Consider the following 25,480-nt stretch of genomic DNA (forward strand, 5'->3'; position numbering starts at 1 on the left):
CTAGCCAAAGGGGTATTCCATACCGTATGACATCACGCTGAGTATATAAACTCTGGGGGAAGGAGGAGGAAGGGGGGAACATTTGGCATTATAGCGTTTGTCTTGTGAGTAACCGTTAGGCGTGATGGAGCCCGGCTTTCCTGGGGATGGCTGAACACCTGCCTGCCCATGGGAAGCGGTGAATGAATTCTTTGCTTTGTTTGCATGTGGGGCTTTTGCTTTACCTATTAAATTATTCTTATCTCAACCTCTGAGTTTTACATTCCTTTCCAATTCTCCTCCCCATCCCCCCATGGGTGAGGGGGAATGAGTAAGTGGCTGCGTGGTGCTTGGTTGCCGGCCGGGGTTAAACCATGACATGCATCTAAAAAAAAGAAATCTATTAAGAAATTTGTTTTCCTATCATCTTTGGTTACTTTAATGTTTATATTATAAGCAATCAGATACTTTTTGACCGTACTTCATTTTGTAGCAGTTGTGTTTGGACTGCAGTCCAAGGACAGCACTGCTGGCGGCTCATCTGGAAGGTCTGGCCACGAAAACCTCAGTACGTGGTGTCAGTTTTAACAATAATCAGTTTTCTACTCAAATTTGTATCCCCACCTCAGTTACACAACTAGAAGAAAAACGGACCAATCTAAGAAAAAACAGACTGTACTTTTAAATATCGGTAAGGGTTGTGCAACGATGATGTAGGATCGTGTATGTTATGCTATGTACTTTGTCAAGCCCTCCAAGAGGATCAAAGAGGGTAAAACTGAGGGGCTGTGAGAGGCCTGTGGTGTGTACAATTGCCGGTTCCAAGGTGCTGTCTCCCCGCGGCTGAGGAGCTGCCTCCCAGCCCCCACACGCACAGGCCCTCCAGCTGCTCCCCAAACACACACTTAAGAGCCGTCGCCTGAAGGCAAAGCCAGGCTTCACGGCAGGGCTTTTCACCGGTAATACCGGCTACTACACTCCCCCGCTCCCCCAGTCGCCGCAGCGGCGCGGTGAGCGCTCCCGGTGCCGTGGCGGGACGCGTGAGCAGCGCAGCCAGGGTGCGGGCGCGTCCACTTGTGCCAGCCCCGGCCTCCGCGGCGGGCAGGCGGCCCGGCGCCGGCCAGGCCCGTACGCCGCCGCGACTCCTGAGGTAAAACTGCTGGTGGGGCCGCGATCCCCACCTTCCCGAGTCCCCCGAGGCGACACGCGTCCGGCTCCCAGCCCCGGCCGGCCCCACGGTTTCTGGCGCAGCCGCCAGGCACGGGCAGCGGCGGCGCAGGCGCGGAGCCCCTGACGCACGCGCGCTGCGGCGCCTGCCTTGGCGGGGCGGCGCGGCGGGGGCCGGAAGGCGCGGGGAGGCGGGAGCCCAGTAAGGAGCGGCGGGAAGGGCCGCGGTGGGGAGGGCCGGTCCCTCAGGGCTCGGCGGGTCGCCGCCCTCCCGCCGCGGTGCCCTGGGTGTGGCGGGGGGGTCTCGCCGGTGTCGGTGCGCTGGAGGGGGGAGCGCGGGTGCCCTGCGGCCGTTCGCCGGGCGGCGGCGGGGCTGAGGGGCGGCGGGTGAGGGCACCCGGCCGGGATAGCGCGGGCCCGGCGCGGGGCCTCTGCCCGGTCGCCTCTCCCTGAGGAGGCTGCGCATGGAGGGCGGGTGGATGAGGGAATCTGAGAAACAAATACGCCTCCTGACTGGGAAGAGGGGAACAGGAGGCTTTATGGAACGGGTGTTACTTCAGCAGATGAAATTATTTCGCTTAGCTTTTGTGTTTTTGAGGGAGGAAAGGGTGCTGTTGAGCTGCGTGCTGACATCTCAAAAACCCAACAAGTTATATGCTTCTACGTCTGAGTTCTGAAACTTCCTTTTGGCCAGCAGCGGGTGGTTCGTAATGCTGCTGTTTATCTCAGTCTTCGTAGCAGGCATCGTGGAAGGACAGTGGGTTTTCGGAGCTGTGGTTTTCACCTTACGCTTCTACAGGCAGCATCTCACTTGAGAGACCCTCTGGTGTTGCTCTTCCAGAGGCAGAAAGTAAAAAGTCTGAGACTGACCAAACCAGCTTTATCATCTCCTGAGAAGCCTTTATTTGTATAACGTTGTTACCCGTGGGATAGCAAAAATTAGATCAGCGCTTTAGAATCTAATAAAAGCATGGCTTTTGTTTCAGGAGGTAGGGAATAATTATTAAAGATGAAAAAGAAGTAGGAAAGAACATTTTAAGAACCACTTTTGAGAGGAGAGAAAGAAGAAACTCAATACCCCAGAAAACGCCAGTGAGTCCAGATGTAGGGAATGGCAGGAGTAACTGAGAGGCACAGAGATGGAGGAGTGTGTAGGTGAGACTGGCATTACGTAGGAATTATGAAGGTATAACAAATTAATAATTGTTCTAACTGGAGATAGAAAGGAAGGGCAGATGTATTTTATAGAAGAGGAAGGCCAGGCTTGACTTGATTTTTTGGAAGTCATGTAGCCTCTGGTCTTACTTGACCCAAGTTTAGAAAGGATGAGAATTCACTTAAGGTAAAATGATCTACAGAGTTGACCTCAGTATCTCTTATTTAGATAAAAGTGCCTGTCCTGTGCTTTAGACACAGGTGTAGCACTGAAAGCATGCAAATGTCAGTGTTCACGTTTCTACCTATAGATGGTGATCTACTGCTGTCATAGATTTATATTGTTAAAGTAACTTTTTTTATTTCCCCTTGGTGGTGGTGTTGGGTCATACCTTTCTGTGAATAGTGAATAAGTATGGATTTAGTTTGAACAGGATAACCGAAATGTGTCTTAGATGTTGCTTGTCTGTCACTAAAACAGCAGTTCAGTACTGCTGCTGTGTGGGATTTTTTTTTTTTTTTTTTTTTGCTTTTTTGTTGGCAGTGGCAAGTAGATTAAACTCACTTAAATCAGACGATGCGCCTCCTGCAAGGAAACTCTTGGGTAGTTGTATCCAGGCTCATCCACTTTTCTGTAACGTATCTGTTGCTGACTGCGGAGGGAATGGTGCTACTGCTGCTAATCTGGCAGAAGTACAGCCTTTGGATTTACTGCTGTCTCTCCCTGTCGACACTGGAGTAGTTTCTTCTTCAGGTTTTTTTTTTTTTAAACTCGGACTAAAATATTTTTGACTTGGGGTCAAAGTTTGCGTATTTTATAGTTAGTGGGGTGGGTTTTTTTGCATAGAGCAACATTATATTAACTTTTCTGTTTCTTGATTTCTGAGTTTGATGCATGTGGCCTTTAATTTGACAGATCTAGCAATGTTTCTTGTTGTTACTGGATCCTTAGTGTGGTCTGGTAAGCTTGGTGGGAGACCAGTCCTCCTTCCTCTTTGGGTAGAAGGATGGAGGAGACTACTAGGTTCCATCTGGTGTCCTCTGGGGAGAAGTTGCTGGTGGATAGTATGCTTGTGCTTAGGAAGGGAGAGGTAGAATTTCAAGACCCTTTTTGAGTATTGGGGAGATTGAAGTGGGATTCAGAGCAGGGATTTTTGATCATTAATGCCAGATATTTGCATTCCTGTGTTGGTATGCATTTAATTTTTTGATTATGTACTGGCTCATGACTGGATTCCTGTGGAATTAGTTAGAACATAGGATACAGAGTTCATGATGGGCTCAGTGCTTTTATAATGGCTATAGGAAAGCACATGATACCTGGTCCAGAATAACACCTGCCAGGACATAGTTAACTTTTAAATCACTTTTTAATATGTCTAAACCAAGAACAAGCCTATACAAGATCGGCACTTTGCATAATTTGGCCATGGTGTTCTTAATCGAGAAAATAAGTGGCATTAACTTAATACTGGGACACTTACTTTTTAAAATGCTGTGCTTGTTAACAGTTTTTTTTTCCTAGCGAGTTATTAATCTAGGAATTTTTATAGTCTTCTTTGAAGAGGTTTTTCTTGTTCAGTGGCAAATAGAAGTTTGTGACCTACTTAACATACATGGTTGGCATGAGTATTTGGACTACCATTACAGTCTTCTCTGCTGGTCTCTTGTGGGATCTTCTCTTGTCACTTACAGGTCAAACATGCTACATGTTTGCATAACAAGTTGTGTGGAGCTGATTAAGGTGATGCTGAAGTATGTACAGCGTAGTGTTCATCTGGTATTGTAATTCTCTTAGGTGGTTTGAAATCTTTTACCCTTCTTGCTGTTGTTTTGAGGCATTTTGTCAGATGCCTTTTCATCTTCTAGCTCAGAAGTGGGGAGAAATCGCTTCCGGGCAGCTTTTGGACTCATGGTTAGAAATCCTTCAGTACTGAAAACCCCTCCCGGTTGTGGCGTGCTTCCAGATGCAAGGCAGTAACAGAATGCTTCTGGGTGGGGTGAAAACTGGGACTATCAGTAGTACCACTAAATACCTAAGGAACAAAAAGATGGATGGTATTGCAGCAATGTTTATGGTGTTTTTTCAGGTACCTTTTGGCTTGTTACAGAGACCAGCTATGGAGAAGTGGAGCTTAATGACGATTACTGTTTTACTGGCACTTACTGTACGCTGGACTGTATCGCTTGGTTCTTATTCAGGTAATACGTGTTCACGGTCTGTAAAACCACCACATGAAGGTGAATTATGGAGCCTGTGGTAAATTAGGATAAACTTACATGTAAAATCATAAATAGGAAGCAATGTGTTATTTCAAGTGTTGTCGTATTTTAGTGCCTCTCTATTTCCCTGAGATTCATATAATGTCTTGGTCTTATTTTTCTGAAGTGTGCAATGATTAATATCACAACTGCTTGGAACAAAATGCTGGGAAAAAGCCCCACCACAACATGTTTAGGGTTTTTTTTTTGTGTGTGTGTGTGAGAGATATGGTCAGTAATATTTTTGGAGGAGCCAAAGAACAGCAGGCTTTTCACCCCTATGCCTTTGTTTCAGTAGCTGCAGAATATTATTGTGGTCCTATTGTACGTTTATTTAATCTTGTTAAGTTCTGTAATAGATACAGCATTAATTTGTATTTAGATAAACCTGTACTAGTAGTAATGAAGACAGCGTAAAGATGGTGTCGAGTGAGTGATTACACTGCCTTGTAGCTATACTTAAGATTGTTTACAGCATGCACTAGAGCTATATTCTTTTAATAGATGTTTTTCTCCTCCCCATCTCATAATGCTTGCAAAGAGCCAGCAAGTTTTTTTCCAGACCTCTCAATGCCATTCCTGCGCTTAGCATAAGCTTGCACAAAGCTTGCTCTCTGCAAACTTAAAAAAAAGAAGAAAAGAACCATTACTTTCCCCATCAGCTAAAAGAATCACAAGCTCAGTCAAATTCAGCTCTGGTTTTCTGTTAAGGCATTTGGGAGCCTCATCCCCCGAGTAGCTGGAGCTGTTCAGTAGATGTTAATGATTTTTAAACTGGTAACTCCTGGGTTTCATTTACTTGAAGGAATTTGGTTGAAGATAAGCTGCATGCATACCTTCTCGCACAGTTTTATTTTGAGTTTGTTTTCCGAAAATGCTGTTATGAGAGATCTGTTCTGTAGGTAATTGGGGCCTTCTTTTACCCATCTGTAGGCAGAAAAACACCCTGTCTTTTGCCACACAGTACTAAATTTCTGTTGCACTGCAAGTATTTACAATTACATGCTAACTAGATTTTTTTAAAGTTGAATTAATTTGAAACCAATCAAGATTCTGAAAGAGTGTCTTGAAATAATGCCTGAACTAAAATAACTATTTTTTAAAATCTTGTTTCCTGAACAATGATTGTAGTTTAGGAATAGGAAATGCTGAGTCTGATCCAATCCAGCAAATTCTTAAAGCACATGCTTAACTTTGAGATTTGGCTGGCTGAGAAAAAGGCAACCCTGAATGTTTGAAAGAGCTGCCAAATGCATAAGTACACTGGATTATTATTATTTTTTTAAGTCTTTGACTTCCTTCAAATGTAACAAACCTCTAGTGACAGGAGCGAGAAAAATAATTGGGCAGGGTAACGTTTAAACTGATGATGTGGTCCTGTTGTTTTGCTTTCACCGCTGCTCAGTGCGATAAAAGTTGAGCAAAGGATTAGAAGTAGTTACCGTTCTCTGAAGGAGGCTCTGGTAGAAATGCTGATTCGGCATACTCTGAAATCACGCGTGGCATGGATGGGCAGAAGCAGGGTGGTTAATTCTGCCCTCATTTACTGTATAGTCTTGGACAGCTGCTGTTGCTTGCCATCTAGCATGCTTTTGGATCTGCCTCTGGAATTAGGGTCACTATGGTGAGAAAGCAGGTAGCTAGCTATACCTGGTTTTAAAAGGTTCCTGTTTGCAATGACCTTAGATTAGCTGGTCTTGGAGAATTATTGAGGAAAAATATGGCTTCATAGATTAATGCATTATTTTTTTACTATATTGCCAAACTCCTGCTAAATGACCAGTAGCGAAACACCTGTGTTGAAAGGTGGCTTCAGGCCCTTAAAAACGCTTGTTTCCAGGTAAAAAAAACCAAAAAAACAACGAAATAAGACCACTCTAAAGTATTTGTGACCCTTTTGAAATATTTTATTTTATGTTTATTAATTCTGAATTCTCTTTGGCTGTATACTTGATGCTTGCTGTAGATGGAAACTAAACATGCGTTTGCGAACTAACCACTGTGCTATCAGTCTCTGTATTTGGCTTTTCGTAATCGAACATTTGGATTAAGATCTCTTTTGATCATTCTGAAGCCAATTAATTTCTCTTCCCTCTGTTTTTTTTTTAATTTTTTGAGAGGGAGAGAAGCTGAAATAAAAAATGTGTGTATATACACACAAAAGTGCACACATATACACACACTCTAAAATTTGGGTAACACCTACTTTTGTATTTCGGTAATCCTGTGACAGGTTCTCTGTTCCCCTAGATTTATAGCTACAGAGTGGGCACTGATAAAACTCCTATTCTCCAGTGACCTCACTCGCTTGGGAAACTTCTAGTTGAATGTGTCATGTAGTGGAGGTAATCCACTTGCTCTACTACCCAGGAATAAATTAGCAGATATTCCCAGGTAGCAAAGAGAACATGCTAAATAGTACATATCTGAGCTTGTGTGACTGACTCCCACAAACATAGATCATGTGAAAAAAATCTAGATGGCTTTCCTATATTTTAAAGAATCTCTTAAATCTCTGTCTGGCTAGTGTCAATATTTTACTGGAAGTACTATCAGTCCGGTTTCTGTTCTCAATAAGCAGAGGTTAATAGAAGTAGATAAACTCTCTGATAAAGATGCTTGACGTACTGCCATTACCAGAGTTAGGCTTACATTGAAGGAATTGTTTAAGAGTGAAGTGTTTGCGTTGATACAGCTTTTTTTTCTGTGGAAAAAAAAAAAAAAAAATCTTTGTTTCCTGCGAGACTTACGTATATGTGTATGAAAAGTGTCCTTTAACATAATTCACTTTGCAGAACTGCTACATAATAATCACTCAGTTGAAAAATGTGCGAGAGAGAATTCCTGTAAACCAAGAGGAGCAGTTATTATTTAGAAGGCTTTGTAGATTATAAGAAAAAATTCTTCTTGACCTATTCTGTGTACTGAGTGGCCTGATTTAGTAAATGGCTCATCTTAACTCTTTATTATGAATCATGGGGAAAGGGACAGATGCAGCATTTTTGCTGGTATTGTGCAGTGGGGACCAGAGGAAAGAGAGAGAAACTGGGGGACTTGCAGCAGATCCTAGTTCCAAGTAAATTTAAAAATAAGGCTGGCTGTTACTTTTAATAGCAAGGTACCATGACATGGCTGAAACACAAGTGAGAACACTGTCAATTATTATATAGGAAGGAAGTAGCATAGTTCACACAAAATCAGTATGAGATGTCCATTATGTACACTTTCTTATTTCAGAGAAAGTGCCACATTTTTCATCTACACTTGGAAATGATACTTTTTTTTTTTGTCAGACAAGGAAGCAGTTCTTCACAGTGGAGTATCTTGATAAATGCTTATTGCAGAAATATCCAGAAAATGAAAGGAACGCCTGACTTTTTTTTTTTTCCTTTCGCCTGCCTGTTAGACTGCATAGCAGATGAGGTCTCTATTATTCTCAAATATCATAGAGGAATGGAGAATAAAATTAGTAATGTATTAATATGCAAATACATATCTGGAGGAACAATAATCTGCATAAACCAAATAAATTCCTAAATACTCTGTCATCTCTCTTTAGGTGCAGGAAAACCACCTATGTATGGAGACTATGAAGCTCAGAGACACTGGCAAGAAATTACTTACAATTTACCCATCAGACAGTGGTATGTAGTGCTATTGTAGTCCAGGTTATAAAGGGGTAAATGTAATGAAACCTTGGTGTGTATCTTTAAGTTTAAGATCTCTGCAACATTTTCTGTTCTCTGAACTATTCTAAAACCTCTTTTAGTAGTAATATATTATCACCCTGTTCTTAGACTGAGGTACCATTTTCTTCACAAAAATAATCATATAAAAGCTAAAATTTGGAACTTTGACTTGCTAGCTATGAGCTTCTATAACAAAATATCCTGACTGGTAGGTCTCTCTGTGAAGCTCCAGCTTTGTTTTGATTTGACTGGAAAGATCAAGAAGCACTTTTTTTGCAGGCTTACATGAGATCATACAGAAGCATGTTCTCCCGGTTTAGAAAAAAAATAAATATCTGTTCAGCTTCCTGAGTTCCAGTTCTCTAATTCACAAGAAGATTCATGATTATCAGCACTGAAAGAAAACAAAACCAGAGCTAAAAGGCAGGGGCATTCCGGTGAATGCAGAGAGTTGAATTCTTGTGCTGGAGGCACTGGTTGTTTTTCACACCTGTGTTCTTAATACAGATTTTAAAATGTGGGTGCCTGGAATCTAGATGTAAGGATAGTGAACTTGATTTCTACGTATTGGTTAAAACAGTAGGAAAATGATTCCACATATTTATTTTTACATTATTCCTAATATTCCATAGAACAGTGAAAATTATTTAGTCCGTATATATGCTGCAACACAAATTGGCATACACTGGAACTCCAGGTCATCTTCCAAGGGGGGATAGTTGTTTGTCTGGTGTAATTTTTTTTTTTCTCTGCTGTTGGGGAAGAGATCGATATGACAGAATACAATATTAATTCAATAGTAGTTCTGTAAATGTATGTGGGGCCAATTCTGGAAGTATGGCACTCCGTGGAACTTTGCAGGTGACTCTATATTATGACTTCAGATCATCCTGTTGTGTCTATATTATCATTTCTCTTTGATGTTTTTCTGGGATATCCAAACCCCTCATTGTGCTTGAGTTGGAATAGCGGAGAGCTGACATAGTAATAGAGTTGGTAGCTTTGATCCACTCCGCTATGTGGAACTGTATGTACTTAAAATTAAGAGTTCTAGCAGTCGCTATTTCTAGGCATTCTCAGGGGCCTGATGAAACTATATTGCAGGCTGGGTTTAGCTTATGGGCTGCCAGTTGGGCATCTCAGTCTTGTTGTATTTGCTCTTTGTTTTATTTATATCAGAAGTTTTTTGGTTGGGTCTGCTTTGGGAATTGAATCTCTAATACAGCAAAGTCATATTTGGTCTTGGGTGTTAGGAAAAGATGATCTTGGCTGACATGCGAGGGTTTATGTGCTAGAATACTGAACTGTCTTACCCCTCCTATGTTACAGAAATACACAGGGTGAAAAGGTGTTACACGCTGGTATGTGTAAAAAGCGTTCAGATTTGAAGTTGAAATTTTGATCGCTTCTAGTGCTGTTATTTGTTTAGTATTTAGAAAAGCTGTCTATACAGCAAGCATGTGTTTTTCTGTAGATTAGCCTAGGTAAATACAGAGAGCAGCTCTTTCATGAGGATATAGTCTTACAGGATCTCTTCATCTTTTCACAGACTCAATTATCATGTTTATTGTTAAACAGGTATGTGTAGGTAATATAGCTGCATGTTCCGTGCTTATTTTCTTTGATCCGAACCAAAGATTTATTTTAAAAAAATAAATGCCGCAGTAAAGTACAATATGGTTTGTAGTTAGTTTCCAGAGGCTAGAATTTAAATATTTCTTGTTTATATTTTTCTTTAGAATTTTGATGTTATTTATTAAAAACTACTTTAAGAGCATGTTTTCTTGTACTGCTAACTAGAACTGTGAAGGCTTTTTTTGCTAAATATTACTGGGTATAGGGATTGTTTTTTCTGTTGAAGCTACGAGTTTATGGAAAATAAAAGTTAAAAAAAAAAAAAAGAAAACTGGAAAGTTTGCTACTGAGTTGCAGACTGTTACAATCTGCATGAGGAATCTAAAGTACCTTGGCATGAAAATCTTGAATTGTAGGATAAGAAGCAGAGATGCAACTCAAATATGATTTATCATTAGTTCATAAGATACTTCAGGCAGCTCATAAAGAATTCAAGAAATATCATTTACTATAATAAATGTCAAAAATTGGCTGCATTTGAAGAGAGAAACTGGAAAAGCCAAGAGCGTGCCCCTTGGCGGTTAAGTAGGCTGGTCAGTCTGTTTCACTGTACGATACAAAGGGTCTGATGCCTTATTTTTGTAATTCCTCCTTGGGTAAAACCATCTGCTTCTTGTTTGGAAGAGGTGACTTAATTTTAACCGCTGCCAGTCTTCCGTAGCAATATGGACATGCTGTAATTACAAACAGGAAAATCCTTTTCCTTTCTGTCACATGGTCCACCTGAGTTTTGAGGTTGAACTAAGGTAAAGTGGTTGTGGCTGACATACCCGATTGAGGTTCGTGACCTTGCGTTGGTTAGTCAGGTGGTGGTGTTACTCTAACTTGGTGTTGCCTTCTAAGGAATTTTTTAGTCACGACTCCTACGTTCGTGCTGAAAGAACTGCCTAGGTGCACCTGCTGTGGCTTAGTTTTCTTCCAGACCTATGCTGCTTTTTGTTTGTGTAGTATCTTTATGCCACCCTTTTGCACTTCTGTTCAGTTGCTTTCCAGCAGTATAACTTCAGCAGATGTTTTTTTCAGAGTTTTCATATTAAGGTCTGTTAAGCAGAAGCAGTTCACACATATGTAACATATGCTACGTTATGGTCTAAAAGTAGCAGATAAAGTTTAACTCTTCAGAAGTCCTTGTCACATATTAAATATACTGTCCAAGTCCAGGCAAAAAAAGGAATCTAGGATTGATATAAGGAACAATCGTTAGTGAATTCCATTTATCTTGAAATTTCTGTTTAACTGCATTGGTTTTATTTTCTTTTTGGCAAATTGACTGCTGTCTTCTGGCATAATTGACATACCTGAAAAATGTTTATGTGGTAGGTCCTCACCTCCGTCTACAAACCAAACCTGCAAGTCTAGAGCCGCAGTAGATGTGCGCAGTAATTTTTGTGTAGGCTTTATATTAGTCTCTGGATTTTTGTTAAACTGTTCACATCAAGGATTTTCCTTCTCCAGGTAAGCAGGCTTTAGCAGCTTTTTTAAAATCTGGTTTGCAGACCCAAGTGAGTGTACTCTGAACCACTTTTGCTTTTGTTTTGTTGCTTCGTTTTTTTTGTGTGGAGTAAAGTAAAGCAGATATAGAATCTCTCTCTCTCAATAGATCAGCAAATATAGAGTATATATATATATAAAGTAAAATAAAGAAGTTGCTAACTTCTGTATTGGAATTGGAATATGTTAAAAAAATATTTGATTTGATATTCAACCTTTTCCTTGGGCTGAAACAAAGCTAGAAAAATGTAGATCCTTCTCTAAATTTTTTTTTTTTTTAGGTACTTCAATACAAGTGATAATGACCTACTGTACTGGGGCCTTGATTATCCACCTCTTACTGCCTATCACAGCTTCGTGTGTGCTTACGTGTAAGTTCATTATTTTAAACAAATTCTGTGAAGAACACAAAACACCAAATTTACTTCCCCTCTCTTTTTTTCTTTCTTTCTCTCCTGAGGAGAGAAACTAGCTAAAAACTTATCAATCTGGGCAGCTGATGAAACGGAAAGTATTGTTTGCTATTTTAAAGCTAGGGAAATAGATTTTATGTGTATCCCTATGGCTTAAAACTAACACTGCTGTTTTTCTGCCTTGTAATTATTGCAAGGGGGGCTGAAGGGTTACATTCTTCTTTTTGCCAGGTCTGTAAATTTCAGCAGATGCGACTTAGCTATTTCACTTTCCATGTGAGCCACTGTTGGAGCAGTGATGCACAGAGAAAAGTGCTGTAGAAATTGGGTGCATTGCATGGGAAAGCTGTCATGTTTTGAGAGCCCAAGTGACATTTGATGACTGGATATCATGTAAATAGAATTCTGTTATTGGAATACTTTTTCCACGAGGGCTTTACTGCTGTTGGAATGAGACTTATGGAATAAGAATGTAGGTTAAAGTGCAGAGGCACAGTTATGTGGGGCGTCTATGTGAACTGTAAATGGTTTATATTTAATACTTAAGTATGAAAGTTATTTACAATTGTTTTTTTTAAAAGTCAGTGGAACTAGGCTGAAGGTGGTTATCTTGTCCTAATAAATACTGTATTGCGCTTTTAGTTTTTTCCAAGATTATTTTTTTTTAATTGTGAAATAGTAGCTAAAGTCTACAGTGTAAACTGATCTAGTGGTGAGGGAAATCTTTCATTGATCAGTATTGCTCTTTGAAATATTTCCTCCCATTCATCTTAATTCTTGGAATATGCTCCTGTGCATGTCATCTTTATTGCTGAAAGGAGTGTAAAGGGAAATGAGAACTGTCTACATTTTGATGTGTCTGTACTTTGTTTTACAGTGCAAAGTTAATAAATCCTGATTGGATTGCTCTGCACACATCTCGGGGGTATGAGAGTCAGCCACATAAGTTATTTATGCGTACAACAGGTAGGAAAATTATATTTCCTTAGGATGATCGTACAGATTTGTCTCACTAATTTAACATGTTTAATATCATGCAGCTTTTCTGTCTTCACCAGTTTATTCTCAGTTTTTTGACTTGGTTGGCTTTGCAGGTCCATTTATGAACAAAACTTCCATGTTCTTTTCTCTTCTGCCGTCATTTGTGAAGCTGATAAATGTAAAATATACAAACAAGCTTTCAACCCAACTCAAAATGAAAGCTACTTTTTTTTGTGGTATAGACCCATTTTCTTAATTTTGAAAATAGTGTTGTTTTCCCTTCCATTCTGATAAATACACTTTTCATTTTCACCTTAGCTTGGGTTTTGCTGTAAAATTATTTTGCATGTAGACTGGCACTCACTGATTTGAGTCTCTTGAGGTCTCAGAGATCTTTATTATGAGCTATATACATTATCTGAAAGGGATATTTGATACTTTTAAAAGATGTCACTTCTCTTTCAAACGACCACCACTTTCTAGAGAGAAGCTTCTGTTAAAAAAAAAAAAGTATTTTACCCCTTTCTTTCATCTTGAATTTTTTTCCTTTAGTCACTCTTCTGACCATTTGATTATTTTGAACTGCCTTTCCAAAGAAAATGATAAAACAAATGCAGAAAAATATATGTAGATAACTTAATTCAGTAGCTGTATCAGTAGGACAGCAGTGTGGCGAGTGAGCTCTTGTTCTTTAAGCAATGGCAGATGCCATGTTATCCTGTTACTGTTTTATTTTAAATCTGTCTTTTGCTTTGCGTAAGGCTAGTTCCACAAAATCCTTTCTGATTGCAACAGCAGAATTCGTTGTTCATCAATAGCTTTTCTGTGTATCACAAACCTCTCAGTCTGGTCTCTAGTAATTGATTGAATTGAAAAAAAAATAAAAATCACTAGAACTTAATTACCCTTGAAATGGTCTTTATTAATTTTGAAATCAACTCACTTGACAAACCACTGATGGATCTTGGAGAACTGATAAACACTTTTAAACAACGGCCATTAGAAGAATGCATTAGAATAATACAGAACAGTCAATGTCAGCTGTTGGTATTACACCTTTATTTTAAGTGTCAGTGTATTTGTTTTGCTAACACCTTGGGTATATTTGTTTAATTGTGGCTTGAGCTTGCAAACCAATTCATTGCTGCATAACTGAAACCTTTAAACATTTTCTTCCAAATCCAGTGACTAAAAAGAGGCAAAGTATACTTTCCCTCTTGGAATAATTGCACATTTTCTGAAACTGGTTTATAGAAATAATCTGAGGTTTTTCAGGCTCTTAACACCTGAGAAGAACTCACCTTGTGGTTTAAGCATGAGCAGGAGTTGACATAATTCTAGGCAGGTGAACCTGCCGGTTCTGTTTTCTTGTCGGCCCTCTTACATATATTTTCTGTAGGCAGATGATCAAAGCCAAATAACTTTTTTAGTCTGTTTGTCCAGCTCACTAGTAATTCACACAGATATGTTGGAGATTGTTATAATCTAGAGCTTGTTAATTGTGTCTCCAGACTGTTCCATCAAACAACTTGACTGGATCTAGTCCTAGTTGATTTCTTTTGAGAATTAAGAATGCCTTCTCTTATTTTGGCATGTGAGGAACTAGAGTGTGCTCCCTTATTGACTGAGGCTGTGCCAGAAGCCAAAACAGCTGAACACATGGAAGCAGCAGCTTTTGGACATCAGAAATGAAAGCGTTAGAAACATTAACAAGATCAAATTCTGTAGTCCTATTTCTTTTTGTCCTTTGAAGTGGAACTACCCAGTTTATTCTAATGAAGGCCTTTCTGATATTTTAATGTTTGTTTGCCTGTATTTTTTTCCTTTTCTTTCCCAAAACAATTGAAAAAATTAGCACACAGCGTAAGACAATAGAAAAGCATATTCAGCTGAAACTATAGTCACTTGACTTTTGAACTTCAGTTGAACTGAATGACTAAAGTGAAGTTTCCAGTGGGGGTACAGATGCAAACCCCACATTCAAAAGGTAGGCAACTAGTCTCACTCCAACACGGTGTAGTTATTACTGTCTGAGGTTGGGTTTTTTTTTCTTTCCCCCCACCAAATATAACCAAGATGTGCAGCATTAAGAAGTTAAAACTGTAAGCAAAACCAAAGATTCACAATCCAGATGAACATACACAACTTAAATAGCATTTAGATGAGGTATGTGGGAGGATTCTAACATAGTTAATCTTTATTTTTCAGTGTTTGTTGCTGATTTGCTGGTTTATATTCCTGCAGTTATTTTATATTGTTTTTCCTTGAAAGAAACATCTACTAAAAAGAAGGCAAGTATCTGGTGTGTGTGTGTAAATTAAAAGCCAAAGAAAACATACTGTTAAAACAGGGTAGAAATGTAACAGTATGAGAGTTAAGTAATGTATAGAACATTGTGATGGCTTCAATTGATGTAAAACTGATGACAATCAGTATAACTTATATTAAAGGCTTTTCAGTTGAAAAGATTTTAAAAAGCCATTAATTCATCTCACAGCAATTATTTTAATGCTTTCAATAACAATAACAAGGTGCTCTGAAATTTAGTAGCCATGAACTCCTGAATTATATTTATTTCTGAATTTATTACTTGGGTAGTAAAAGCAAGATTTGTGCTGTGACATGGGGGAAAGTAGAAACTGCTTTGTCTTGCACAGTTCTTGTGGTAGAACCAATACATTTTGGAATAATAAGTCTTCTGATTTTTGGAGTGGTTCCAAGTTTTAAGATGGGTGTGGGTGATCTTTGAGCTGGTTAGCAAAGGGCAGCCTGTCCTCTATTCAGTATTTTCTTATTTATGGAAAATTTTTATCCTTTTTTATTTCTCAAAATATTACTGACAGAAGATCACTTGTAGAGAATAAGATCCCTACATACAGGGTGCACCATGGAGGGGCAAATTTTTGTACTGGAGTAGTAGTATGAGTTCCTTAGTCTAATATCTAACTTGGAAATAAGTATTTTCCCTCTCTCTTTTTTAATTTATCCTTCTTTCTAGGTTTCCAGTGCTCTCTGCATACTGCTTTATCCAGGGCTCATTCTTATTGACCATGGACACTTCCAGTATCCTTGTAATGCAGTGAAGTGAATTTCTGTTTTCAAAGTAACATTGTTCTTTAGCACATGTCTTTAGTGGGGCAGAAGGTTACTTTTGTATACAAAGTCATCTGAGGGCTTCTGCCTACCCCAAAGCGGACATATTAAAGAAAACTGTATGTCTGAAATATATTGTAGATAAATAGTTGATCGTGGGACAAATCAATCCAAACACGAGTAGCATCCTTCCTGTGCCTCAAGCTCATATTTCCGTCAGTCACTTTATTGCAGAAAACGTCAGTGGTTCTATGACAATGAACAGAATGATGGCTTGTGCTCCTGTGATTTGTGTTTGGAGAGAGAATCGCCTTAGATCTTGAGATGGCAGAGAAGTGTGTCAAGTGTAGTTGTGTAAAACGTTCAGTCCTATAAAATGTGCCATTCTGTCTTGCCTTTACAATTACTTGAGACTGGGTGCACTTCACTCGGTGTCTAACCATTGAAAAGCTAGGCATCTCATACGAGTTAGGCTGTAAGAGCTAACTGGTCAATACTGGTGGCAGATGCCTTCACAGGTGGGTCTTTTAAATAAGATTTCTGGTTTTATACTTGTTTTGCACATCCACAAGCAAATACTGTTAGTTGACTACTCCAGGCTGTGCTGCTCAGGGCCGTCAAGCCAGAGGGACACAATCCTGGAGTTGTGATAAATGTAGATGTTTAAACGTTCCAAGGAGATACTGAATCTCAGCATCTACTACTAAATCAAGTTTTGAAAATCAAGTAGTTTACTTATTTGTGGTTGCCTTCTGAGAGAGTGCATAGTCAACTTGGAAGATAATATATTTTAGAAAGCAGATTTTAAAGGGAAAAAAATCATAATGCTATTGAATATTTGAGTTACAGTTCAGGAATTCTGAAATTCTATTTTTGGCCTAACTCTTTGAAGATGTAGATCATCTGGAGATGTTCCTTGCAAGAATGGGGATGGGAATTAACGCAGTTCTTAGGAGAGAGAAGCTGGTGGTCAGCAGACGGCACAAGGTTTCCATTTTCTAATACGTATATGACATACAAAGAGGAAGGCAGTAATCTGTTCTGTTTATCCTGTGTTGGATAGGGCAAGAAGTAACAGCCCTAAGTTACCATAGGGAATATTCAGGTTTTTAAAAATACAAATAATGTAAAATAAATAAAATACAGAAGAATCTTTTGAATCTTAATTACAGTGAAATGCTGGAATAGACTGTCGGTGGATGTTGTGGAATCTGTAGTGTCGAGGTCTTTAGGAAAAGGTTCAGCAAACCTCACGTCACAGGTGACGTATGTGTGGCAGATGCTGTGTTAAAGCAGACGGATGCACTGCAGAGTCTCCTGTGGTCTGTTGCAGCCCCGTGACTCTTAACGTGAGTAACTTCACTATCTGTGACCAGCTCCCAAGAAGTCGATAGATTTACTTAACCTTAACTGCTGCTGCATGGCTCTGCAAGATCAGAGCCTTTTGGTGTAACAATGTGTTGATGTGAAATTGATGAGAACTCAAATATAGTTAAGTTTTATTTTGAGTGGGGAAATTTGACTGAGCTGAAAACAACGTAGACAATCTAAATGTGTTGTTACAGCTATTTATATTGCCAAAGAAAGAACAAAATATTGTGAAATTTCTGACAATACAAGTAGGTCTCTACTGGTTTCTCTCCTTGTGTAAAAATAATGGTAAAAGACAAAGCTAATATTTGTTGCAGTTTAACAGTAAGTGTAGTGTAGTCTCTTCAAAATCTGCTGAGACTGGGAACCTGTTCTCAAAGTCTTAGGGAAGTAACATTGCTTTTAGTAACAATTATTCATTGTTTGTACAGTATTAGCAGCTACGGGAGCTGGTCATGGATGAGGGTGCACTGTGAGTATAATATAATCACAAAAACCTCAGGAGTCCTTGACCTAAATTATATATTATTTAAATACTGATGTATTTGAATATTCAGCACCTATCTTTTGGGAGCTGGGAGGAGAGACTCTTGGCAGCTTTATCCTACCAAGAAAAAAAGTGTTTATCCTGATGCATCTTACAGAGTACTGTCACTATCCCCAAAAGCTTGCTTAATATGTGCACACATTGTTTGTCTTTGTATTTTCCTGTGCAAGCTTTGAATCAAGCCTTGGAAATGTAGAAAATACACTTAAAATAGAAGTAAAGTTATTTCTGTCTGTCAACAACATAGTCACAACTGGCAATGTGTTTTTGAAACACACTTGGAAAAATTTATTTTGCATGCTATTTTACACTTGTCCCTCAGGGCATTCATTACCGATTTGCAGTAATAAGATGTGTGTCCTTGTCCTTGACATAAAAAACCATATACAACTCAGTGAGCCTTGGCTTTGCCTTGTGGGGTGTACTTTACTTGTCTTATGACTGGGACCTTTTGGCGTCAGTGGCGTTTTGCTTGGCCTTAAATTATAAGCAAATGGAACTTTACCATTCTCTGCCCTTTTTTTGCTATTTACTTGGAAAGTGCTTCAAGAAGGGCCTGAAAGGAAAGGGGTAAGTGACTTCAAACCATTTTATCTTTCTCAATAATACACCCAGGCAGGCTGGCATTGAGAATGTGATTCTCCTTATTCGCATGTGGGGATTTCTGAGTTAATTTCTAGTGGAAGATACTTACCTTGTTGTAATGTATTTCTGTCCTGCAAAATAAATAATTCTTGTTGAGACCTACATTAAGTATTTCCAGTGAACAAAGAGCAAAATCTGTTAAGGTGTCCTTTCCTAGCACTTTTCATTCTGTTAGCTAAATTAAATATGGACTGCGCTGGGCAAGCAGGTTAGATGCCCAGCAGTAGCTCTGTGGTTCTTGTGAAGTTATTCTCACTAATTTGGGGATGATGAACTTTGTCTGTGGTACTGGTAGCTCTTTTTGTTTAGATTTTTTTTACCTTCAGTGCTGTATCCCTTCTAAAAAAAGGTTTATGCTGTAAACTAAGAACTGGCTTTTGTTATCAGCAGCTGATTTCGTCTTCTCTCATGTACGCTTTTTCTCTTGATTGCAGGTTAGTTTTGGTAACTAAGATAGCAGGGACAGTGGTGGTGTCCTTTGCTCTCTGCTGGCTCCCGTTCTGTACTGACATGGAACAAATCATGCAAGTACTCAGAAGACTGTTTCCCATTGACCGAGGCTTGTTTGAGGCATGCATGTTTTCTTCTCCCCCACCCCACTGTAAATGTTCTGTATTCTTAGATCCCTTGAGAAACCTTCATCGTGACCTTTAGGGATTTCATGTGGGAGACACACCACAGAACTAGTAATTTGAGATGGCTTCTTCAGCAGTCATTTCTTGCCAGTTATTTAATCCAGTATTTAACCCCAGCTCAGCTGGCATCTTCCAGGATATTATATGAGTAGACAACACTTATCCCATCATCAAACCCATACCTCAATCCATACATTTTTCCATTGAAATAGATTCCATATTAATTGACAGTGTCAGAAGATGTAACCTTAAAAGCTAACAGCTTCAGTCTCTGTCTTTGGGTTCTGCTCAGCTTTTTTCAACAGGAGGCGTTATTTTTTACATAGTTTTTTAAATAATGTTTTGGGTGCAGCCTAGAACTTCCTTTTTGACCTACCTTGTGTTTTCAGTGCAAGTTTCCACAATATTTTCCAAAAGTTTTAGGCCAGTTCTGCTTTTAGTTTTCCTCAGAGTATGCATGTTTGTGTGCTGCAAGGTGTGCAGTACTGCAGCCTAAATCCAGAAGAGCAATTACTCATTTAGCTTTTAAAAGCAGATTCTCACCTTTAACCAATAAAATGAAGCTTTGAATTTCCAGGTTTTGATGTCACAGGGATTTGAGCAAATGCTTATGTCGTTTGATTAATCTTCAGTTTTCTTTTAATCTTCTTTAGATATAAATAACATTACAACTGGCAGTTTCTTCTTCAAAAGTTTTAATGCTGTTGTACCAAAGGCAGCATTTTATTTAGTTAGTGGTATGGGAGTGTTCTCAGTGTATCTCTGCTAGTATATTTAAAAAAAAAAAAAAAACAACCAAAAAACAAAACCACAAAAAACCCACAACAAAAAACCAAACCTGAACAACCCCTCCACAAAAGACCCCCTACATGCCCCCCCCTCCAAAAAACCCAATGACCCTTAGGAATTATCTGGAATTTATAAAAAAATAGTTTTGGTTACCACGCTTTTTATTCAGTACTAAGTTTAAAAATAAAATTTGTAAATGACAATAACCAATGAGTCTGAAAGAGCTTAAGGATTTTAGTCTAATATTAGCCCAAATATTTTCTGAGTTGATCAGGGGAGTGACTTGCTGGATGCTAATCTAGATAAAATGAGAAATTGTCCATGTAAGCAATGCACAGTAAATTTATACTGGGCTGTGTGTAACAGGTTCTTTGAATTGGTTCCCATTTACAGCAACAGTAACAAATGCTGATGGTTGTAAAATTGTATTGGCTCTTCAGTAGGCGTCCTGTGTGTTTGCTGGTGCTGCCAAACCCTCTGTTCACTTGTAATCCTCAGCAGATTTGAAGTGCATATTCTGTATTGCTGGTGAGCATATGAGGAAGATGGCTCAGTGGTTGGTGCTAGTAGCTTTCTTGCTGTTATGTCTACACAGCTGTGATTCAAGCAGCTGTTTAGGGATGAGTTTCATGAGCATGATAGCTGTAGTTACAAATTTAATTTTGAAAGTGATCCTAGCACAACTGCTAATGTCTTTAGACTTCTTGATTTATTAGAGGTTAACTCTGTCATTGCTAGCAAGCAGTAAGCACAGCTAAATACATTCAGGTATGTAATGAAATGTGACAGTATACCGAATGTCTTCACATGCGAAAAAAGATTCATATATGCCAGTGTTCAGTCAGGGACAGACAGTTTCAGAGCTCTATTTTCACAAAATGTATGATCCCATGAGTTCAGAAGTAGTCTCTTGTGCTGAAGAACTATTTCTCAGTTATTTCAGAACATGTCTTGATTGAGTCTCTTGAAACTTTCAATTTTTGAAGATCAGAATAAACTACGTCTAAGAATATGATGTGTATCTGCAAGCGTCTTTTCGCAGTATCACAGTAAAACCCCAACAATCCCCCACCTCCCAAGCCCTGTTGTCATCACAAACAAGTTTAAATGAATATAATTCTCACCGATTACTGGTTGCGTTTTTTTCTTTTTTTTATTTCCCTCCTTCAGGATAAAGTAGCCAATCTTTGGTGCAGTCTGAGTGTCCTTATAAAGATAAAGAATATAGTATCACCTCAAACTCAACTAAAACTCAGGTAAGACATAACTGAAGTGTTTAAGTAGTGTTTTATCCACATTTTTTATAAAATGAGTAAGTTTTGTCAAAATTACTAATTTTAAAATGTTTGTGTTTAAAATCTTGAAAAAATGTTTTTTTCCCTATACTGTACTTTTCTCCCAAGTGACAAGGGTTTCCCCAAGTACTGTGGGCAGTATTTACAACTGAAAAATTTCCTGCTTGTTCATACAATGATTAAGCTACTTTGGTGGATATTGAGTTAAAACTTGCATGCCTTCCTTTTCAAAGAATTACCTCTTTTAGTGCTCTTAGAAGTCGGAGTTCACAGTTCTGTTTTTTGACTAAGTGAAGAATTCTAAGTCTAGGTCCCCAGAGTCTGAAATGTTAATGGAAATGCTTTATTCCTTTTTCAAGAGCGCTTATGTCAGCACTTATGAAGACAGTTTGGTGCTTTTCTCTTGTGATTGAGTCTCCTTGAGTGATTTTGAACTTCTGAAAATTACAGTTGAATTCCCTAACTAACTTAGTTTTCAAAAGTGATTATATGATAACGTGGAAGTAGTTACTTGTGTATTAAAACTCTTTTTCTTACAAAATTCTTTAGTTTTGCTGTAACATTCCTGAGCCTGCTTCCTACTTGTATAAAACTAACCGTCCAGCCTTCTCTCCGAGGATTTAAATTTGCTTTGGTAAGTGTGTTTTTAATTGCTCCTTGGTTTATATCCACTGCTGAGCAGCGGTGTGCAACCAACAGTTCTACTTACAGTTGTTGGGATGTGCAGAAGCATGCGTACCATTAAATGCGTTCTGTTTCTGCTGAAGATACTGGTTCTGCTACCACATGTCTGGGAGGTCTGACCTGTCTTTTATATCCAGACTTTTTTTTCTTTAGCCTCAGTTTTCTTTATTTAATGCTGTATTTTTATTATCTTCCTCTGAAGAGTCTTCAGAGGATTCTGTACACATTAAAGCATCGCATAGAGTTGGCATTTCTCCTCTTTCTGTTTAGCTTCCAAAGTGCTAGTTTTTTCTTACTGCATTGGCTGCAAAATTCAATAAAAAAAGTCCCAAGATGGACATTATAAGCTCGTTAGCAGTTTGAAGAGGAAAGGACAGAATTTTCCCAAGTGCTTTGCCTTTTCTTAGTCGTATTGTATCATTGAATTTGAGCACCTTAACATGACTTACATGTAAAAATCAGTTGACATGGAGCTGGTCCTAAGATTTCAAGAGTTTGCAAGATAACTTATGTTTTTAATTTTGTGAGAGTAACGTTTGAGAGTTTATCACAACATTGCCTAAAACTAATGTTTAGCTTTTCTAATAATTGGTTTGTGTTTTAAAGTGTGGTTTTTATTTGGTGGAGAAAAAAGACAGCTTGTTTATTTTTGGTGTATTGGCTGCTCATGATGATGAGCAAAATTTAGTGTCGAAAAGGTGGGTAGGCCTTGCCATGGCTGAACTTTGCCAGTGCTTATGTATGTGAATCTTTTGTCTCCTTGGTGGGAATGCTCTTGCCAGTAAAGCTAAGCAAGCGTGAGGGCTCTTTACATGAAGTGTTTTCTGAATAATTCTGCATAAACTTTCAAACAATGTATTTTTTAGTATGTATAGGTGGTTACAGAAGCAGCTCTGTGTGTACTTGTAAATTGCACTGGAGTAAATGTAGCAGTTAATTAGAAAAACCAGATCATTTAGCTCATACATTCATGTGAAGTCTGTGCCAGCAAAGAAACTAAAACAGTGCTTTGCATTGCAGTCACATAGACTAATATATCTCTGATTTCCTTTTCTAAGGTTAGTTGTGCATTGTCGTTTTTCCTGTTCTCCTTTCAAGTACATGAAAAATCTATTCTTCTAGTGTCAGTGTAAGTAAATTATTTTTCTGTGGATATATTTTGATATTTTTATTGCGTGCTGCTTTCTCACTTACAAATATATCTGATTTTTAAAATTCTATGCATTTCCTTTTCTGAATAACTTGTAAATGAGAGTGTAGAAGTACAGCTGTACTCTCCTGCTTCACTCATCTCTCTGGGCCAGTGTTGTGCCTGCGTTTCCTGGAGCAGGATGTGGCCCAGCACCCAGCTGTGTGCCCAGGGGTCAGCTGGCTGCGGCATTGGTTCAGGCGATGCTGCCGGACGGGTACTTAGCTGCCCAGCAAGGCTGGAGTGCAGTTGCAAGTTGAACAGGGTGATTTCATGCCTCGCTAACGGCGATGGTAAAGGGCCCTCTCTCCCTTTGTCATTAAGGTGTGTTTTTCCCATCCCCTGCCCCAGAGGAGGTGAGGGCAGCAGGGACGGTCCGCAGCTTTGCTCTTCTGCTGGATGTCCTGCAAGTAATGTTCGAGAAAGGAAGATTTGGAGAGGTGACCTCCTTAACTAGGGAACCCCCGTTAGCTCTGCAGGCGGTTCCCTAGAAGCTCCAGTGCATGCACGTGCTCCTCAAAGCCAACCAGAAGCCTTGTGCAGAGCAGGCACTAACCTGGTGGTGCGCACTGTAAGGGTGCTGCTGAGTGACTGCTGCAGCCCCTGCAGGGCAGGGTGCCAGCACCCTGGGGTTCGGGGGGGGGGTGGTGGTGTCAGTGGGGCAGGGTGCCCCAGGAGAGGAGGCAGCATTTTGGGCACTGCCTGTTCCTGGATTTTCTAAGCCTGTGCCAGCAGTGCTCTGCCCTGCTCCTGAGGAGTGGGAGTGCAGCGTCCATGCGGGAGGTTGATGATGAAATGCTGTCACTTCATGTTGGAATATCTGCGTCTCCTCTCTTCATTCTAGACCAGTCTGCTTAATCATAAATGAAATCCCGTTTATGGCTACGTGGTTTTTACTTGTATCAACTTTCAGGTGAGTTGGACACTATTTTCTTCCTTTTAAGTTCTTAGAGGTAGAACTCGGAATGCACACTGACTTCTGCGGGTGATTCTGTTTAACAGTATGTTGCCCCTTCTGCTGAAGGACGGCCTGCTGCTGGCCTACGCTGTGACCACGCTGGCTTTCCTGGCAGCCTGCCTGACTTCCTTTTCCATATTGGAGAAAACTTCAGCAGAGGACCTGCAGCTGAAGCCATTTTCCCTTTCCCTGAAGGGATATGTTTCGTGGTTTAAGTCATTTCCCAAGATGGTCAGGAGTCTGGTAAGCGATTTTAATTCCTGTAACTCTTACTTGCAGCTTTTCATCGTATTGAAGTACTTGCATAAGCCAGTTTTATGTCTGTAACTGTGCAAAGAGCCCCAGTCAGGGAGAGCCGAGCTATGTCAGTGTAGAGGCGTTTGCTATCATTTTTTTCTGCGATGTCACTGATGTAGAGATTGAGGAACACAGAACATCCGGGTAATGAAAGTAACTGCTCACTTGTTTGAGGTGTTAAATCGCCATGAGCTAATGCCTCATTCCTTACCTTACAGTTTCTTCTTTCCGTAACCCTGATGGGTGTCCTGTCTGCAATGAGTGCTGCGGTGCCTCCTCCACATAGGTTACCGGATTTATTTCCTGTATCTGTGTCAGTTATTTCTTGCTTACACTTTTTATTATTTTTGGTATATTTTAACATTGTTATACTCTGGGACTCAAAGAACAGTAGAAGTCAAAAGAAAATCAGTTAATCCACCCATGAAGATCAAGGACCAAACTGTGAAAGGACAGAGTATTTCCAGTGAACGGTGTCTGGCATTGCAGGTAAACCTGTTTGTGACGTAATACAGTTCCTGTAACCTAATGAGAATCGGGACACAATACACATATTGAAACATAGAATAGTCAAAGACTGGTTTGAAGGAGAACTATTTTGAAGAGCACTTGGAAGTGTGATTTGGTGTTTTCTTCAGAAGCGTAATACTTTGTTACCATTTGTAAACTTGAAATACCTAATAAAGGACCAAATTTTGAATTCATGCTAAAATACCCCAGCCATATTGGCAGAACAGCAAACTGTTTTGTTTGCATTGAGTTTGTGTGTCTCCCAGCATAAAATGCATGAGCAGGTGAAGCAGTGCAGGTTAAGTAGAAACTCTTGACTGGTGGCTCTTAAGTGGTGTTGCTGAAGTGCTTTATGGTGTCAGCAGTCCTGCGTAGTCACCGTCCTCTGTCATTTTGTGTAATGCACTGCAGTCCATCCAGGCCGCTGCACAAGGCCACACGTTGGTGCTCGGTGCTCCCCGGGTGCTGTGGTCTAAACAGGGCACTTGGTCCTCCAGCTCATGGTGATTGGTGCGGATGATACAGGGCTGGAAGGAGCTGCTGATGTGCCAGGAGGCTGCGCTGCTGTTTGGTGGGGCCTGGGCAGGCTGGAGGGCTGGCGCAGAGGGACCTCATGAAGTTCAACCAAGGCAAGTGTTGGGTCCTGTGCCTGGGGAGGGACAGCCCCACACACCAGCACGGGCTGGGGCTGAGCT

The 25,480-nt window shown here is 39.8% G+C and overlaps 1 protein-coding gene across 4 annotated transcripts; it reads left to right on the forward strand.

The window, feature by feature from the left end:
• Nucleotides 1-1,285: 1,285 nt before the first annotated feature.
• ALG6 (ALG6 alpha-1,3-glucosyltransferase) lies at nucleotides 1,286-24,979 on the forward strand. 4 transcript variants are annotated; one of them, XM_055725140.1, is made up of 15 exons: nucleotides 1,286-1,348; nucleotides 4,392-4,503; nucleotides 8,123-8,207; nucleotides 11,660-11,749; nucleotides 12,669-12,757; nucleotides 14,981-15,063; nucleotides 15,771-15,856; nucleotides 18,183-18,353; nucleotides 18,863-18,998; nucleotides 21,023-21,108; nucleotides 21,697-21,781; nucleotides 22,890-22,960; nucleotides 23,865-23,933; nucleotides 24,023-24,221; nucleotides 24,494-24,979. In XM_055725140.1, the coding sequence occupies exons 2-15, from the start codon at nucleotides 4,422-4,424 to the stop codon at nucleotides 24,689-24,691; spliced, it is 1,530 nt and encodes a 509-aa protein (XP_055581115.1). In that variant the 5' UTR covers nucleotides 1,286-1,348; nucleotides 4,392-4,421; the 3' UTR covers nucleotides 24,692-24,979. The 4 variants fall into 4 exon arrangements, with proteins under 4 accessions (XP_055581115.1, XP_055581112.1, XP_055581113.1 ...); XM_055725137.1 differs by lacking the exons at nucleotides 15,771-15,856; nucleotides 18,183-18,353; nucleotides 18,863-18,998; XM_055725138.1 differs by lacking the exons at nucleotides 1,286-1,348; nucleotides 15,771-15,856; nucleotides 18,183-18,353; nucleotides 18,863-18,998 and adding an exon at nucleotides 1,388-1,434.
• Nucleotides 24,980-25,480: the final 501 nt, after the last annotated feature.

Source organism: Falco cherrug, chromosome 12, assembly GCF_023634085.1.
Source record: "Falco cherrug isolate bFalChe1 chromosome 12, bFalChe1.pri, whole genome shotgun sequence".
Taxonomy (NCBI): domain Eukaryota; kingdom Metazoa; phylum Chordata; class Aves; order Falconiformes; family Falconidae; genus Falco; species Falco cherrug.

What these genes read in the sequence shown, in the direction of transcription:
- ALG6 (XM_055725140.1), top strand. Translation starts at nt 4,422, where the DNA reads ATGGAGAAGTGGAGCTTAATGACGATTACTGTTTTACTGGCACTTACT. An exon ending in AATTTACCCATCAGACAGTG is followed by an intron (nt 8,208 to 11,659) that starts GTATGTAGTGCT and finishes TTTTTTTTTTAG; the next exon opens with GTACTTCAATACAAGTGATA. An exon ending in AAACATCTACTAAAAAGAAG is followed by an intron (nt 15,064 to 15,770) that starts GCAAGTATCTGG and finishes CCTTCTTTCTAG; the next exon opens with GTTTCCAGTGCTCTCTGCAT.